The sequence below is a fragment of the Numida meleagris genome, chromosome 1, assembly GCF_002078875.1.
Source record: "Numida meleagris isolate 19003 breed g44 Domestic line chromosome 1, NumMel1.0, whole genome shotgun sequence".
Classification (NCBI taxonomy): domain Eukaryota; kingdom Metazoa; phylum Chordata; class Aves; order Galliformes; family Numididae; genus Numida; species Numida meleagris.
The window spans coordinates 85,414,350-85,430,000 of NC_034409.1; the positions used below are offsets into that span (position 1 = coordinate 85,414,350).

The window sequence follows — 15,651 nt, forward strand, 5'->3', positions numbered from 1 at the left end:
GTCAAGATGGAATGATGTTCGGTTGCTTTCTCACCACTAATCTAACAAAATACCTCAGATTTCTCTCTAAAACTTTACACTTCTTATTTAATTCAGGATGGCTGGCAAGGAATACTACAATGTGGGAAACAAGAGCTGTTTTTGTGCACAGGTATTTATGCACAGAATGTTTTGTGCAACACTTGCCTCCGTATCTGAACACCTGCATGCCCAAACACCCACTGGAATGTTCACAACACAGAGATTTCCTCACCAAAATTGCTCAGAGGTATCGTGCATTCAAACTAGCTGTGTTAATGGCCTACTTAGGATAACGTGGCAGACTCCTACAGATGCTGTGAACATCTAAATAACTAATCACTGCCTCATTTAGAATTGACTCAATGGCAGCTTATAGAATTGTTTTGTTTCTAATGTATTTCCAAGCACACATCCGAGAAATGAAGGAAGATTCATAAGAGCCAATTCTGCTTACCACTGTCAGCACCAACGTAGCTTTCAAACAGGCTTGCCAGGAGCTTGTTGGATGACTTTTGGAAAATACCGACCACAGTTTCATTAAGTGGGTCTTTGTTCTTCTCAAGCCACCCAATGATGTTATAGGGAACCTACAGCAAGGTATTGAAAACATAAACAAGAGGTTACAAATGCTTTCCTTCAGAGTAGTTCTTTATGGCTTGGCTTGAAGCCAATGGTATTTTGAGAAGAGCTGCTCTCAGAGCAGCCACTCAATTTTTTACCACTTTCCATTCAGTTCTTTGCTTTCTAATTGCCAAATATCTCTTCCTAATAACTAACATCTGAATCCTTCACATCCCTTCCAAATTTTCTGGTCCCTGCAGTTCAACTATACTTTGAAATTATCTTAAACCAGCACCAGCTAAATTCCAGCTCTGCTGTATTAAGCCTCCATGTCAATGGTAGTTTTATTAAAAAAAAATAATAGTAATTCTATATTCCTCTCAAATTATTTCTGCCATCTGGTTTGAAAGCAGCTTTGAAACTGGGTAAATTTTGGCTAAGATGTCCCAGTACTGGATTGTATTTCTTTGCCCCATCAGCAGCAGGCCTGTTAACTAAGCCTTCACAGCAAAATCAACCACATTTCCTCAGGTTATGCTGACACACTGATTGTAACGTAAGTAAAAAGTGATTTATTTTTAACTCTTAAGTTAGTCAGAGATGGCTTAGTTCATTTGTACAGGGAATCAAGATGGAAAGTTTGATGCTGCTGATGATTAATCATTAATCTGACTATAGGAAAAGTAAAAAAGACAAACCATATTTTCAGCAGTACTTCTATTAGCTTTCCTCAGTTTGTTCCCTTTATTTGTGTAGCCAAAGACCAGATGTCTTAGAGGCTGATGGCATCATACTGCGTGGCAATATTTATGCAGAGAGAGCAGACATCTGCTCATACTCCTCACTTTTCCAGTGTTTCTTTCTTCAGCCTTCCCTCCCTCCTTCATTGCACATCATGGGCTAAACCCCACCTGGAAGCCCTTTAATTTAAGATCTACCAGCAAGCAGAGCAACTTACTGAGCCAGCATAATGAAGAAGTTCAAAGTGAGCTTCATATTTCCTTTTCTTATCAGGCCTGGGCTTCTGCAAGTTAGGTGACTTGCCAAGATGATTGTCATAAAGTTTGGCTTTGAACGTCATATCTGTAGCTTTTGGGAACATACATTCTTCTTCAAGGATAGACAGGATTCCCAATGGCTGTTGATTTAAAAAAGATCATTGTTGGAAAATGTTAAGGCTGCCTGCAAGAGCTGTGCAGCCTTTAAGTTTGATCCAGTGGAACTTTAAACCTGCAAAATTTCTTCTCATTCTGAGGAGGAAATCTTTGAGTTAAGACAGCAACCACACCTTTGGCTTTCAGTAGGGCATTTCTGCCTTTGGAGGCTTTATGATGACTTTCAGAAATGATTCAGTTTACATTTCAAGACAATTGGACCAACTCATATTTTATTATTCATTTTTCAGAAGATGGACTAACTTCCTAGGACTTGTCAGGGCAGATTGAGGAACTAGGATGATGTGCATAGACATCCTAACTCTGGAGAAGGAAGCAATCAAGTACAAGAGCACTTAATAATCAGTCTTTTTACTTCAGCTGTTCCAAATGCCCTGCTAATGCAAGACTCAAAATGTCATTTTTTTCCCTCAAAGACCAGCAGAGTTTGCTGCCATGCTAGAAAGGATGTCAGAAAGAGATACAGCAAGTGACAGCTATCTCAATCAATATTACATTATGCTCATGAGGAAGGGGAAGGGAAAGGCATATCACATACTGGGGAAGAAAGCCATGGTTTCAGGCTAGGAAGGAGCATGAAAGACTTTGCACTTCAACATGTAATGGAAGAAACAGAACCTCATGAGGAGAGGTACGGGGTACTTAACTGAAACATGGCATTTACCCTGAAAAGCTGACAAATTATTTTGACATTAAGCATGCGTGGAACAGAGTAAATGGGAGAACAGTAGGAACAGAGAAAGAGGAAGTAAAAAATAAGGAAGACCATAGAGCAACATACACACACACAAAAAAAAACCTAGTACAACTTCTGATTGCTGTTGGCTCTGTGAGGCAAGCTTACTGATATAAAAGGGAAGTAGCCACTAACGCTGATTTTCCTTTTATTTGTATTGCATGTAGAACGGTGAGAAACCTGTCCTGCTGTTTATCTTGCTCTGTTCACTGAGATTTGAAGACAACTCCAGAAGGTACATCATGAAGAAAAAGAATTCAGTAGATGCTCCCTAGCACCTTGCACCTACCTTCTCAATTAGATCAATACAGGCCTGCAGGTCCATGCCAAAATCAATAAATACCCATTCAATGCCTTCTTTTTTGTACTCTTCTTGCTCAAGGACAAACATGTGATGATTGAAAAACTGTTGCAGTTTCTCATTAGTGTAATTGATGCAGAGTTGCTCAAAGCTGTTGAACTGCAGGAGTTAAAAAGAGAAGCATTTGTACATGGTTAACTACAGCAAAGGTTCAGTGAAAGAGCAAGAGGGAAGCTGGTTACATCTAGAATCTTCTAAACACCACCTGTTGAGCAACTACTGAGCATAACACTAAAGGGAAAGGAGGACAGAGCTCAGTAGCAGGCTGCTGGCTCCCTCATGCCATCCTCTGGGATGTGAGGGTTTCCAGATTTGTTCAGGTCTCTCACTTAGGATGCACAAGCCTTCAGCTCATCAACATACCATCCCAGTACTCTAAAGCAGTGAAGTGCTGTTATCAAATACAATCTTTTTTCCTTTTTGAATACTACACCCTGTAGAGGATACTTTTTTCTCAAAGAGAATGGGTACAGCACACTGTCCTAAAATTCAGCCCAAACAGTGTGGAATGTTGTCTTTGCTAAAGGCTGACATCCCCATCCCATCACCAGGAACTATCAGCATGTCCAGCTGTGCAGAATGCTGAGTGTTGTCTACATCTACTCATGGAAAAGCCTTGTGAAGTCACTTGCGCTTTTTACCTTCCGTCCACTTAGAAGAAAGGCCCACCCAAGAGCTAGTACTTCATAACTTTTATGTCCTTCCCCAAGTCCTCACACATTAATACTCACATCAAAGATTTCAAAGCCAGCAATGTCCAGGACTCCAATGAAGAACTGTCTTGGCAGCTTAGTGTCCAATGTTTTGTTGATACGGACCACCAGCCACTTGAACATTCGATCATACACTGCCTTGGACAAGGCCCCAACAGCATACAAAACCTAAAATACAGATTTCAAAATACTACTACATGCAACAGTGCTCACTGTGGAACACAAGAATTTTAGTGCAGTAGCCTTTTTCAATCCCTACTCAGAGTTTAAGTCAAATACCACATTTTTTCTTATAATTGCCAAGGCATATTTAATACACTACAGCTTCTCTCTTTATCTGTTATGCATGTTTCAGTCCTGTACATAGAAATGTGTACATAAAATGCTAGTAAATACCGTTTTGGAAAGAGCTAGACAGAGCATTGCAAATGGTTTAATCTCTTTTACTGCCGTGAAAACAGCTTGTGGGCCTGATGGCAGCCATGATATCCAGAACTACTACAGGCATAGGGGAGGTCCGTGCTTATGTTACTAATTGGCATTTGCTTCTAAGTTGGAGGGATGCTAAGGCAGGAGATTTGAAAAGGCACTGCTGATGCCTCTTCTTTGGCCTACAACGTACACACCAACACCTACTCTCTCCAGTGGTTCTCTACTTACTGAGCCTGTACCATATCATATCTTTGGACAATTTCTGTTGTAATGAAAATACTGAAGCATTGTCTAAAGTACCGCTATAGTCTGCAGCAGTACTAACACAAGGACTTTTGTTTCCTAAAGTAAATGGTACTTAAATGGATATTACCTTTAGCTGATTGAGGTCACACCGAGCTTAGAATTACATGAATAATGAATGAATGTATAAATAATCCATGGATCAGCTCTTCTAGGTAACTATTTAAATCCAGAATTAGGTACCAATTCCCACATGCTTTTACTGTACCTCATTTCCTTAAGTGGCTGTTACAAATGCATCAGAAAAATAATCCATCAAAGGCAGCGCCTTTGTTAGTAACTAACTAATGTTAGAGACTAACTATTCCCTTGTTAGTCTCTTTACCCATTTCCTGCTCTTTCACTGTTTGTTACCCCAAGTGAAAGGATATAGAATGAGAACAGACACCAGAGAATCCAATGTTCAAGTAATATGTATATACTAATGCTTCTAGCAGCTGTTTCAATCTTTGAGACACTACAGAAGCCTCAAGGCTTTCGTAATGGGTATCCAAATACTCTGATGGTTTCTCCTTACCTGTTCAACACTTTGACCTTTAGTCACATACTCATTTCCAACTTTCACTCTAGGGTGTAATAAACCCTTAACCAAATCAGAGGAGTTGATTCCCATTAGGTAGGCAGCTTTGTCAGCACCTGATTAGGAGAAACAAGGTTTTAGCTGGATCTGAGCTGCTACAGGAAAACATACCCAGCCACGAAAAAATGTTTAGTACATCCACTTCCAAAGAGAAGCTAAGACCTGTTTTTTTTTTGTAATGTACTGTCTTGGATGTGCCTGCACTCTTTCCCACAGCAGAGAAGGTCATCTAGAAACTCACTTGAGAAATTCTTGAGGTAAAGGGAAAATAACATATCTTCACAATGGATATAGGCAGTTGAAATAATACTATTCAAGGTGCTAGAGGATGCAAAGAAGACCTGAAGATGTAAAAGAGAAAGCTAAGGCAACAACTTTTTACATCCATTTTGTTCAAATGGTTACAAAAATAGAGTTTCATTGTGTGGTCTGACTGTATCTATTCATCTTCTACTAAGCAACATTACTTGCCAGTGTTCAAACCACTGCTAGAAATGAAAGCACAACACTTTTGGCTGAACAGTGGCTACACTGTGCAAAGTAAAATGAAGCAGGCTGCTTCTTCCTCAACACAGTGTATGATACATGCCAGGATTTTGAAAGTAAGGAGTAATGTTAGGTGTTATTCTTACTTTCAGTGCCATCAGCCTCTGCCTGCTCTTCTCTGGGTCGTTGTTTGAATTTCATGTTCCCAAAGTGCATGATGGCACCTGTGAGCTTGTAGGCACCATACTTCTCATCTGGCACAAATCCCAAGATGTCCATGGCTTGCTGTGGAAAAAAAAATTGGATATTTTGTCACTTGACTCTTCAGTGGCAATACTATTTTGCATTCCTAAAATCTACCTTTGCATGGCAGATATTATTAACCTGCCCAGGGGCATTATCTCACAGCAGCCCTTGGAATACCCTGAAGACTCAGCAGTAGCTGGGGAGCAAGGGGACATCTTACATTTATTTCATTTTATGCATCAAAATGATAAGAACGTTGAGACCATGGACATTATGTGGGGCAAGGCCAGATTCAAAAGTTTATCAGAGCTTGTGCTTCATAGTATGAATGCAGTTGAGAGCCATTTCTGCTTCCATTTTATTCCAGTAGTTTCAGTGGAAGAAGTTAGGCTCCTGCTATCACTTTTCATCGCATCATGCGCCTAACCAATGAGTTGAATCAATACAGGCTTACATCTGTTGCCATCAGTTCTTCCCCATCATCCAAATTGTCCACTGTAACTACTCCTTGGGAGCAAAAGTGGTAGTCATATGGGTTGGTAGAGACCAATAACATATCTGTAAAAGAACAGACAAGGTCAAAACTGCTGTCCATTCAGGACATACCTCCCCCCAAAAACCCAGAGACTGAAAGGATCAAATCTGACAAATATTTGTCTTTACACAAACACGTACGCAATGCTTTTTACAACTGCATGACAGCAACCAGCTCTTTCATTCTACTTTTCCAGTCTAAAGACCAAGACTTAGAGAAAGAGTGAATAAAAATAACATAGGAATACTGCACATACTAAGCATGTTCTGCAGTACATTAAGATCATTGTTTCCTATTTTGCTCTACTTTCTGCTTTGCATGGCAGTAGGGATAAAAACGCAGAGGAGAAAATGATTTTAGTATGATACATAACAGGAAAAATGAGGGTGTTTCTCTTCCCAAAATAAAGAGTTTCAGGACTCTTTGGAGAAGACTCTTGTCTCTCAATGAACAGAAGTCTGAACATGGCTCTATTTCTTTCTTCTTTCCTTTTCCTTCACATCAAAAAATAGAGTTGTTTTCTAGAAAGCTAGCTGGTCCACCACTTCAGGGAGAGTCCTGCTCCCTTAAATCCACAGAATTTTTCAGCCACATTAGTAGACGAGGCTTTGACCAAGCTAGATGTTAATGTTTTATTTACATACACGCATGCATGCATATCTAAGTACGTGTGTAAATGCCTGCTAATATGCATATATATAATCATATTCTGTCTGTATGTCTCCTATGTAGTCAGTACAATATGGACTCACTTATATATTTTTTTCTATATTTATATGTACCTATGCTATTTGTGCATTGATGTACAAAGACATACACTTCTTGTCTACAAAACAAAGCCACCATTGGTTTCAGTCTCTTCAAAAGCCTGCAGACACACTCCTGCCGGCCACAAAGGTGTGCCGTTAAGTATACAGACAATTTAAGAGAAGGATCACATTTTCCCAGCACAGGGATTAACAGAGGAGTCCCAGTGCAATGCTTCCTTGAAATGTTTCCTGTAATTAATTAGGCCACGAGCTAAGAGGATCAGGGACTTGACCACACACTGTCAGGATAAGCTTATCAGAAGTTTAATGTCACAATATAGTGACTCTTTAATGCATTTTATAAGATGTGCTAGATGTGTTTCTTAGAACACAAAAGTTAGCTAAACATGTTTCTTAAATGACCAGTGAAGGTTTTATTCAAAGCATTAGGAGATGAGAACAGGGAGACCTCATTCACTCTCTGCTCTTCTCTAGCACGTGTTTGGAATGAAAAAATAAAAATTAAAAAAAAAATTAGCATTCTTAAGGTTATGTATCGTCCCAATGTTTTAGGACGCTTAAACTTTTCCAGCTATTTTGAGAGCTTGAATTACACAAATTCAATGTGATCCTTTTCGACTGTATAATGTACATATTAATAGTCCCATCTAATTCCCTTATTCTAATGTGTAAAATCACCTCACTTTTTTGGGTACCTGCATCAGTATACCACAAAAAATTTCCTTTGTTGCTGCCATTAGAACACCATTTTTAGCAGAGTGTGTCTGACAGTGGAGGTTCAGATTTGAGAAGTGGAAGCTTAAGGGCCTTTCTGAACACAAATTTACTACCTGGCTTCTCTTCAGCCACTCTATTCAGCTAAAAGCTGGTTCATAAAAGCTGTGTATCCATGAAATGCTTACCCAGTAACTCTGCCTTCTTTCCTGATAAGATCTGGTAGAAGATGTGATAGTCTCTCTCACCCGGTTGCTGGAAAATCACTCGGGATTTCTCCAGTAAATCTAGTTGCACAGTGAGAAATTCAGTGAGAAAAGTTCTCCAATTTTTCATACGAGCAAATGTATTTTTTAAAAGAGGAGAGGTGCTTACAGATCTCAATATCAGCAGATGACAGTTTGCCTGTGGTTCCAAAATGGATTCGGATAAATTTACCCTAATTCACACAGAAGAATATTCTAATTAGTGAATACAGAGAGGATACAGAGGTTGTTACATGAAAGCAATCATTTGGATCAAAGAATGAGTTTATGCTAACTCCTTGGCTTTGCACAGGCAGATTTACAATGAGAAATACCAAACAAAGATATAATAGTTTTTCAAGCCTGAGTCTATACATGCAGCTAAGTAATTAGCTTGTGGGGAAAGGATAACTGTGCACCTTTCAGCCAGGATGAGATATAGGAAAGTACATGTTTTCCAGTTTCATGTTGCAGCTTTGCAGGAATGTGGGACTTAGAACAATAAGCCAATAAGCCTGGCTAGGACATACAGGCTCTCTAGCTCTCTCTCTTCTCTTTTTTTTTTTTGTTTGACTCTCCCTTATTTGCAATCCTGACTTTTATGCTCCACTTAGTCTGAACAGTGCTGTGCTATTTACCCTGATTTGCCTGTTAATTTTGAATATTCATCCTCAAAAATTAATAAAAAAAAATCAAACTAGTTTTCACCTAATTTATCATGCTCAAAGACATCAGCTTTTCTGAAATTAATTTGCATGTCAGCTGGAAAACTCACACCAGCTGTGTAGCTTCCCACAGATGATTACAGTCTCTGATTCCCTACACCACCCTTTCTGATTTCACTTTTAACCAGATTTCTTAGGGAAAAGATGGACTACAAACTCAGGCTATGTTCCTTCACGTCACTCCTTTTACACCTCTGAGCCAACATCAATCAAATGTGACAGGGGAAGAGTACTCCAGCAGACTGAGCTCCTGCAGGTCTAATAGAAACAAGGAGAGAGGCCAAAGCTCATGACTACACTGAAGAATAAGCAGGGGCAGTTTATTGAGCCAAAAAGGCCGGTCCTCCTTTGTTATTCCTTCCATGTGAAGAAAACCCAACCATTTTAGCAGACAAAATAAGAAGCAATTTATGAAATAATTATGACAGAGACGTTATTAACTGGCCATTGTTGAAGATATGTTACATTACAGACTTACAAAACGTGAGGAATTGTCATTTCTCAGGGTTTTGGCATTTCCGAAAGCTTCTAGGGCTGGGTTTGCTTGAATGATTTGATCTTCCAAGGTTCCCTAGAAATCAAGGTTGAAATACTCTTGAGAAACATACAGCCCACAAACTCAGCTGGCCTCTATAACTCAGCCTCACCTCCCTTACAGGCAGAAGGGCTCCTTACCACAATGGTTTAGCCACACCAGATGGGTGGCACAGCCTGAGTGGTCTAACAGCACAATTGCAAACTAGGAGTGCTTGAAAGGCCTCTGCAGTTCAGCTGCTCTCTGCCGCTTAGCTTTAGGTTTGATAATTTATACCATCTGCACACAAACGGTATCACCATGTCCTCCTATGTGCTATGTATGGAGTCTGTGGGGACATCCGTGTGAACGCATGGAGGAGATGGGCTGCTGAAGATTGTGACAAGTACTGCAGTGAAATGCAGTAGTTTTGAAAGCACTCAGAACTTGTAATGTCTGGAATTTTGGGAGACGAGAAGATCATTAGCTTCTGCTTGCAAAAACTTTAGTTTGCAGAAGAAAATTGCAACTGCCTTGGCTTCATGGAACACTTCACTGGGGGAACCATGCAGAGTGAAATTTGAATTTCATGGAGTGGAATGATAGCTGAATAGAATTTCTGTACAGGAAAGACAAAACAGCAAAGCTTATGACTTACCCCAGTTTTGGTAGCTGGTTGCTGTCAAAAGAAAAAAAAAAACAGAAAAGATTAAAAGAAAACCAACAACGTGGGCACAGACAAGAAAGGTATCACAAAAGATAAAGATTAGAAAGGTTAGATGTCCAGTTGGTGCCAACATACCAGTAGGGATTTCTGAAGCCTTAGTTTGCATTCACCATGCGTCACAAAATAGCCGAGTGCAGTTCCTGCTCAGCTTGTTATTTTAACGCCTAATCCAAACATCTGAGTGCCTTTACTCTAGAGGTGTTCCAGAAGAGAGCACAAGGCTGACTAACTAGACTAAGAAGCTGGTCTCAGATGAAAAGTACTTACAAAAAGATGTAAACGCAAGCAGACAAGTTTTAGACAATTAAATCATGCTGCACTTGAACATGTGGATTATTAGAAGCAAAGGATGATGATAGCAAAGACAAAATGTGACCTCAGCTAACAAATTACAAGGAAAAAATTTCCAGCTGCAATATCTGTTATTAACTCAACTGTTTCATGAGCACACCAGATTTCAGGCACCATTTTGAGCATATAGATGGTTGCACATAGAAGGCTGGCTCTGGACCACTCAAACATTTGATGAGAGAGCTTTGCAGACCTCAGATGAATGCATATTAGATTTTGATGACATGAGGTGAATGTACAGAATCTAAGACTGGCTGAAATTTTGGCCTTTTACATATGGTTCATAGGAATCCGTTAATTCACCACAAAAGAACACTGAACCTTGAAGTGCAATGAAGCAGATAGTGAATAAGCTCATAGCAACACAAGATAAAAAGCAACATGAATGAACTATTCACTGTAACGTTAGCACTTTTAAGCAGAGCAGCGCTTATCCAAAGGGAAATATAGAAAAGCTGATTTAAAAATCTTTTGTCAAAACACTCCTATTTTTGTGGTCATAAAAGGCTTTTCGACAAAACAGACATTTCGATGAAAGCTAAGCTTTTTTGAAGACTTTTCCAGGTGAAAAAAATCAATTATTTTTCTTAAGCTTCAGGGTCTCCCTAACTTTTAACCAGCTTTAATTCGTTCAGAAACATTTAATACATGTGAAAATTAAACTCCTAGAAAAAAGCAGCAGCCACAAGCATTAGCTCAGAACCAGAAGTGATTTTGCAGCTCCACTTGCAGCATGGCAAATTTGGAAGAGCATTACTTTTCTATCTTCAGAACCATATGGTCTTAGTAATGTCATTTAGAAGCATCAGTATCTTTTCCCAACAAACACTTATCCTAACCATGCCTACTGAGATCTAGCATGTGGTCTAGCATTCAGGATGCAGACTTGCAATGTTAGTTGTACACAGCAAAAATCGTGGAAGCCTGAAATGAAACAGCTACTGGCAGACTTACGCTCTTTTTACCAGGTTCACCCAGGGCTGCCACTGTGGCAAAGTACTGGATGACCCGTTTTGTGTTGACAGTCTTGCCAGCACCGGATTCTCCACTATGGGAAGAAGTAAGAGAACATTAGTGTTGCTCCACCAACTGTAACTTATGCTCTCACCCACATCATCCCATCAGCTCCATGCCCTGCACAGATTTTTCTTAGAGTCACTGACTGATTTTTGTAGCCTGTTGTTTGTCTTTCTTTTCTTTCTTGGTCATCTTTGTCCCTACAGATGTGTCAATTCAGTATTCTTAACTACGTTTTGCAGCAAGAACAACTATGTTGAGGAGGAGTCTTCTGTGCTTGAAGAGGGCAGACAGCAAGGACAATCTTGGAAGAGCTTCATTAACTGCCTGTTGAGTTGTTACCATGACCACTTGGAAAGAACACTAAACACGGATCAGAAGCAGGCTGGCCTCCATCAAATCAAATCCTCAGCTATTCCTTTCCAGTGAGACTCAAAGCAGACATCAGATGGCCAAAGTGCTAATTATTTGACTTGGATTAAGTTCCAGGCAATTTAGCTGAGCTTTCAAGGGTCAACTTGTATTTCAGGGGGATTTTTTTTTCTTTGAAGTTTTTTTGCAGCAATAGAGTCTCAGATCAGTCAAAAGAGAAGCACTTACGTGATCAGCATAGACTGATTTTCCCGATCTGTGGATGAAAAAAAAACGAGACAAACTTAGTAGGCTGTACTTATTGCTTATTACCCTTGCAAATCAGCACCAACTAATCCAGAAACAGTCTGGAAAGAAAAGCACAGAATCACAGGAAACAGAGATGGAAAAGTAAAAACAAGCACCATGTAGTCCTGCCTTGAGCAGTGCCAATCTACCCCTGCCCTGAATCTCCCCCTTGTGTTTTGTTCAAGTCAGTTCTGAACACCTGAGTCATGAGTATTTCCCTATGTCTGGCAAACAATAACTTAGAAAGTAATTTCCTGTCAGCAAAATGTTTCTTTACTTACTCCTTCATAGGTCTCTTCTCGCACCTGACCCCTCTACCGTGCAGTACTGCACCAGCCCAAGCACTTCTACTGCTTGTTCATAGACCATTCCTCACTATATATGTACTCTTCTTTGGTTAGCTACGCTACTGAAATAACATCTTACAGCCTTCCTGCTGTTAATGGGCCTGAGCAGAAACAAAGATTTATAAGAACATTTTGCAATCAATATGTTAGCAAACAAGTTCAGCAAATGGTAAGTAATACCACCTTCCAGAACCACCGCACCTAATTTCCTCTTTTCTGTTTTAATTCCAGACATCATGACCAGCTGCACAATGGGCAGGCTGGCGATATTCCAGTCTTATGTGATAAAACAGCAGCTCTCTGCAGCCACATGCAGATCACCCCTGCCCCAGCACCTTCCCTCCTCTTGGATTTGCCATGTTACGAAAAGCAGGTGAGAGCAGCATGTGACCCCGAGTCTCTTTGGGAATTTCTCGGCTGCCTCCCAGCGCCCGGTGGAAGCACATCACTGCTGCCCCCTGCTGATAAACCCTTTTTTCAGTAATTTGAAAGCTGGGGTGAGATTTCACAAGAAAATCTGTAGCTGGTTGCTGCACAGTAGGCACTCAGCCCCAAGGCAGTCAGATAATGCTGATCCACAGCGGGTTCCTGCGAGCGACATGTGCACAGCACCCGCCATGGCTGCCCTTCATTAACCTTTCAATGTCTGCATCTGATGAGCATCAGAATGAGCTCACTGTTGCCAGAACTAGCACAACGATGGGCAAGGGAGAGAAAAAAAAAAACAAAAAAAAACAGTAATTAAAAAAATTATGGATGCAGACTCCCAAGCTCCTGTTGCTTGTCGAGTATCTGCACATTTGGTGTGCACTGCTCTCTCTAACGGCCATCTGGTATCAGTCATGTCTGCTAAATAAAGCAAAACTAAATTTAAAAGAAGGAGCACCACTTACTACGCAGCATGTCGTGGTATGCGTTATCAGCAATGGAGAAGATGTGAGGAGGGGCTTCCGAGCGCCTCTTGCCTTTGTAGGCAGCAACAACCTCCGACTTGTAGACAGGCAGCCACTTGTAGGGGTTTATAGTCACGCAGAACAAGCCTGAGTAGGTCTAGAGTGGAAAACAACACAAGGGAGAAGAACAGCCTCTCAAGGAATGAGAAAAAAAAATCTGAGTTAACCAAGCAGGAACTGGTGTTGTCGCCTTCTGATCTGACTTGGAATTCTGATTGGAAGTTTTAGAAATTCAGATCAAAGGCTAAAATAGCAGTATGCTAAGTGACTTCCTATTGGCAATCGATTACGTCAATATTATAGATACTAAGCAGCTTTCCAAAGGGGGAAAAGTATCTCTGAGATGACAATCAGACAGGCTTGCCCCTTCAGCAGAGCAGAGGAACAGCAAGGAGATCTATGTCTCATTTTCTACCTGGCTGCCCAGAAAGTGCTGCTTCCTCTTGAAAACAGTAATTATGAAATAAAAATCACAGTTTTTCTATTTGAACGCTATTCTTAGGAAGAGAAATCTGGGAGAAACAACTATTCTTAGAGAAAGAAATCTGAGATAAACAATCTGTCATTACCAGGTTGCTATGAGCACCCCGGGGCAAATTTCAGTTCATTGTTCAAAGAGAAAACTTGGAACAGGTCGCCCAGAGAGGTGGGGAATGCCCCTGAACTTGGAGACACCCAAGGCCAGGCTGGATGGGGCTCTGAGCAACCTGCTCTAGCTGTTGGTGTCCCTGTTCATTGCAGGGGAGTTGGACTAGATGACCTTCAAAGGTGTCTTCCAACTCAAACCATTCTATGAAAACTTCATAGCACTGTTCCCCAAGGCTGTGGAGCTTTTCCAGCTTTTGGAAAAAAAGTCAAAAATCTATGTTTATAGTGATTCTTTGGGCTTCCTACATCAGACCACAGAATGTATTTCCAGTTGTAACTCTGGGGAAATAGTGTTAGCTGGTAATTTGTCAGGTACTTTTATTCTGCGTCCAAGCAGAAAACTTCACAGAAACCAGCTGTTATATTGGCATTAGCACCGTACACCTGTAGATTATCAAGTTAACAAATCCAGGAGTCTGCCCCCCAAAATAGCATTTGCACCTACTTCAGAACACCCTTGGTATGAGTCCTTCATCCTAATTTTCTAAAAGGAAAAAAACTCCACCCTGTAAATGGATTAAAGCAAGATGACAAATGTCATTTTCTAAATATAATGATCTGCAAGACATAGCTATGTTTTAGGACATACATGTCCACTCAGGGGTTATTAGATGAATCCAGAAACTGTATAACAATCATAATTTAAACTGGATTCAGTCCTCTGATGAAAACCAAAAACCTGAATAAGGATTGGCTAGAAAATTTGTAGATTCCCCTGACTGACTTCAAACACAATTGGATGCATCAAACTGAAGGCAAAAGTTTGGCCTCATAAAAATTGACGCTACTGAAACTTGTTCTGGTGATGATAGAAATTCTGTTAAAGATGTCATGGGAAAGATACAGAATGAGGAACAAGGCCATAGCAAAATGAGACAAATACCAGCACTGAAAATTAAGGGAAGAAAATTACTGAACAGAAGATAGAAAGGCTCATAGTTAAAAGAAGTTATACACGTGCTCTAAGCTTGAGGCATTGTTTATTAACAAGGAAATTGCTATGGTTTGTAACGTCATGGATTACTATTAGGAGTAGAAAAATAAAACTGGTTTCCCAAAGGCCTTGACTGCTGAAAATATGTCCCATGACACCCCTTTCCCAGGCAAGCAAGGAAAAACAGAACTAGACTTCATCTTATTCATCCACTTTTGTTTGTCTTGCAACAGTTTTTTGCAAAACAACTGCAAAGAACTTCTATCCTTTTTGAGCAATTGAGCAAGGCCCTCAGTTTTATGACACATGCAAGTTATAAGCTGAATATGAAGAACCTGTGTTCAAATATCATAGCATTTGAAATGCATGTTTCCAAATATACAAAGCAGGGACCCTTACATAAATCATCCAGTTGCTGTAGCGCTTCCGCAGGTTGTACAACACAGATGCCTCATTCAGATGGGTCAGCATAGCCATGTCCTCAATCATGTCAAATTTGGGAGGGTTCATTGGCTGCACGTCATCTTCTTTTATAGTCATGGTCTACAAAGACAGAGTATAGCATGTCTAGAAAACACTCAGAATCCCTGTCAGATCCCTTCCCTTAGAGGTGAAAGTATTATCCTCTAGGAGGTGGCCTTCCCACTCAAGGCGGTCTAAGTAAGTAACAGTAATTCCATTTGTTTTCACAGACATAGACAGAAGCAGGGAAGGCTGAGATGCTACAGGTAAGGAGAGTGGTATGGCTGTGAAGCCATGAGACTTAGCTCTAAGTGTGGAGTTTTACCTCCTGCCTCCTCCTGGGATCCAAACCTGGCCTGGCTGGTTGCACATTTCTGCACAGCACTGCGAGCAGAGGTTGATGTGCCACCAAACTCCTATTTTTCTCTTGCCTGT

The 15,651-nt window shown here is 40.4% G+C and overlaps 1 protein-coding gene across 4 annotated transcripts in view; it reads right to left on the bottom strand.

Annotated features, from left to right (window-relative positions):
- The window catches only part of MYH15 (myosin heavy chain 15), a 58,276-nt gene that overhangs the window by 25,351 nt on the left and 17,274 nt on the right, over positions 1-15,651 (bottom strand). For 2 of the 4 annotated variants that reach the window (XM_021400703.1, XM_021400712.1), the window contains 15 exons: positions 15,154-15,297; positions 13,113-13,269; positions 11,813-11,840; positions 11,150-11,243; positions 9,776-9,796; positions 9,082-9,174; positions 8,009-8,072; positions 7,822-7,920; positions 6,069-6,172; positions 5,515-5,653; positions 4,820-4,938; positions 3,586-3,735; positions 2,783-2,953; positions 1,541-1,720; positions 476-608 (listed from right to left, as the gene is read on the bottom strand). In XM_021400703.1, coding sequence (XP_021256378.1) covers positions 476-608; positions 1,541-1,720; positions 2,783-2,953; positions 3,586-3,735; positions 4,820-4,938; positions 5,515-5,653; positions 6,069-6,172; positions 7,822-7,920; positions 8,009-8,072; positions 9,082-9,174; positions 9,776-9,796; positions 11,150-11,243; positions 11,813-11,840; positions 13,113-13,269; positions 15,154-15,297 — 1,696 coding nt within the window. Of the gene's footprint in view, positions 1-475; positions 609-1,540; positions 1,721-2,782; positions 2,954-3,585; positions 3,736-4,819; positions 4,939-5,514; positions 5,654-6,068; positions 6,173-7,821; positions 8,073-9,081; positions 9,175-9,775; positions 9,797-11,149; positions 11,244-11,812; positions 11,841-12,420; positions 13,091-13,112; positions 15,298-15,651 lie in introns of those variants that run through there. The other 2 variants (XM_021400720.1, XM_021400721.1) reach the window with 2 other exon arrangements.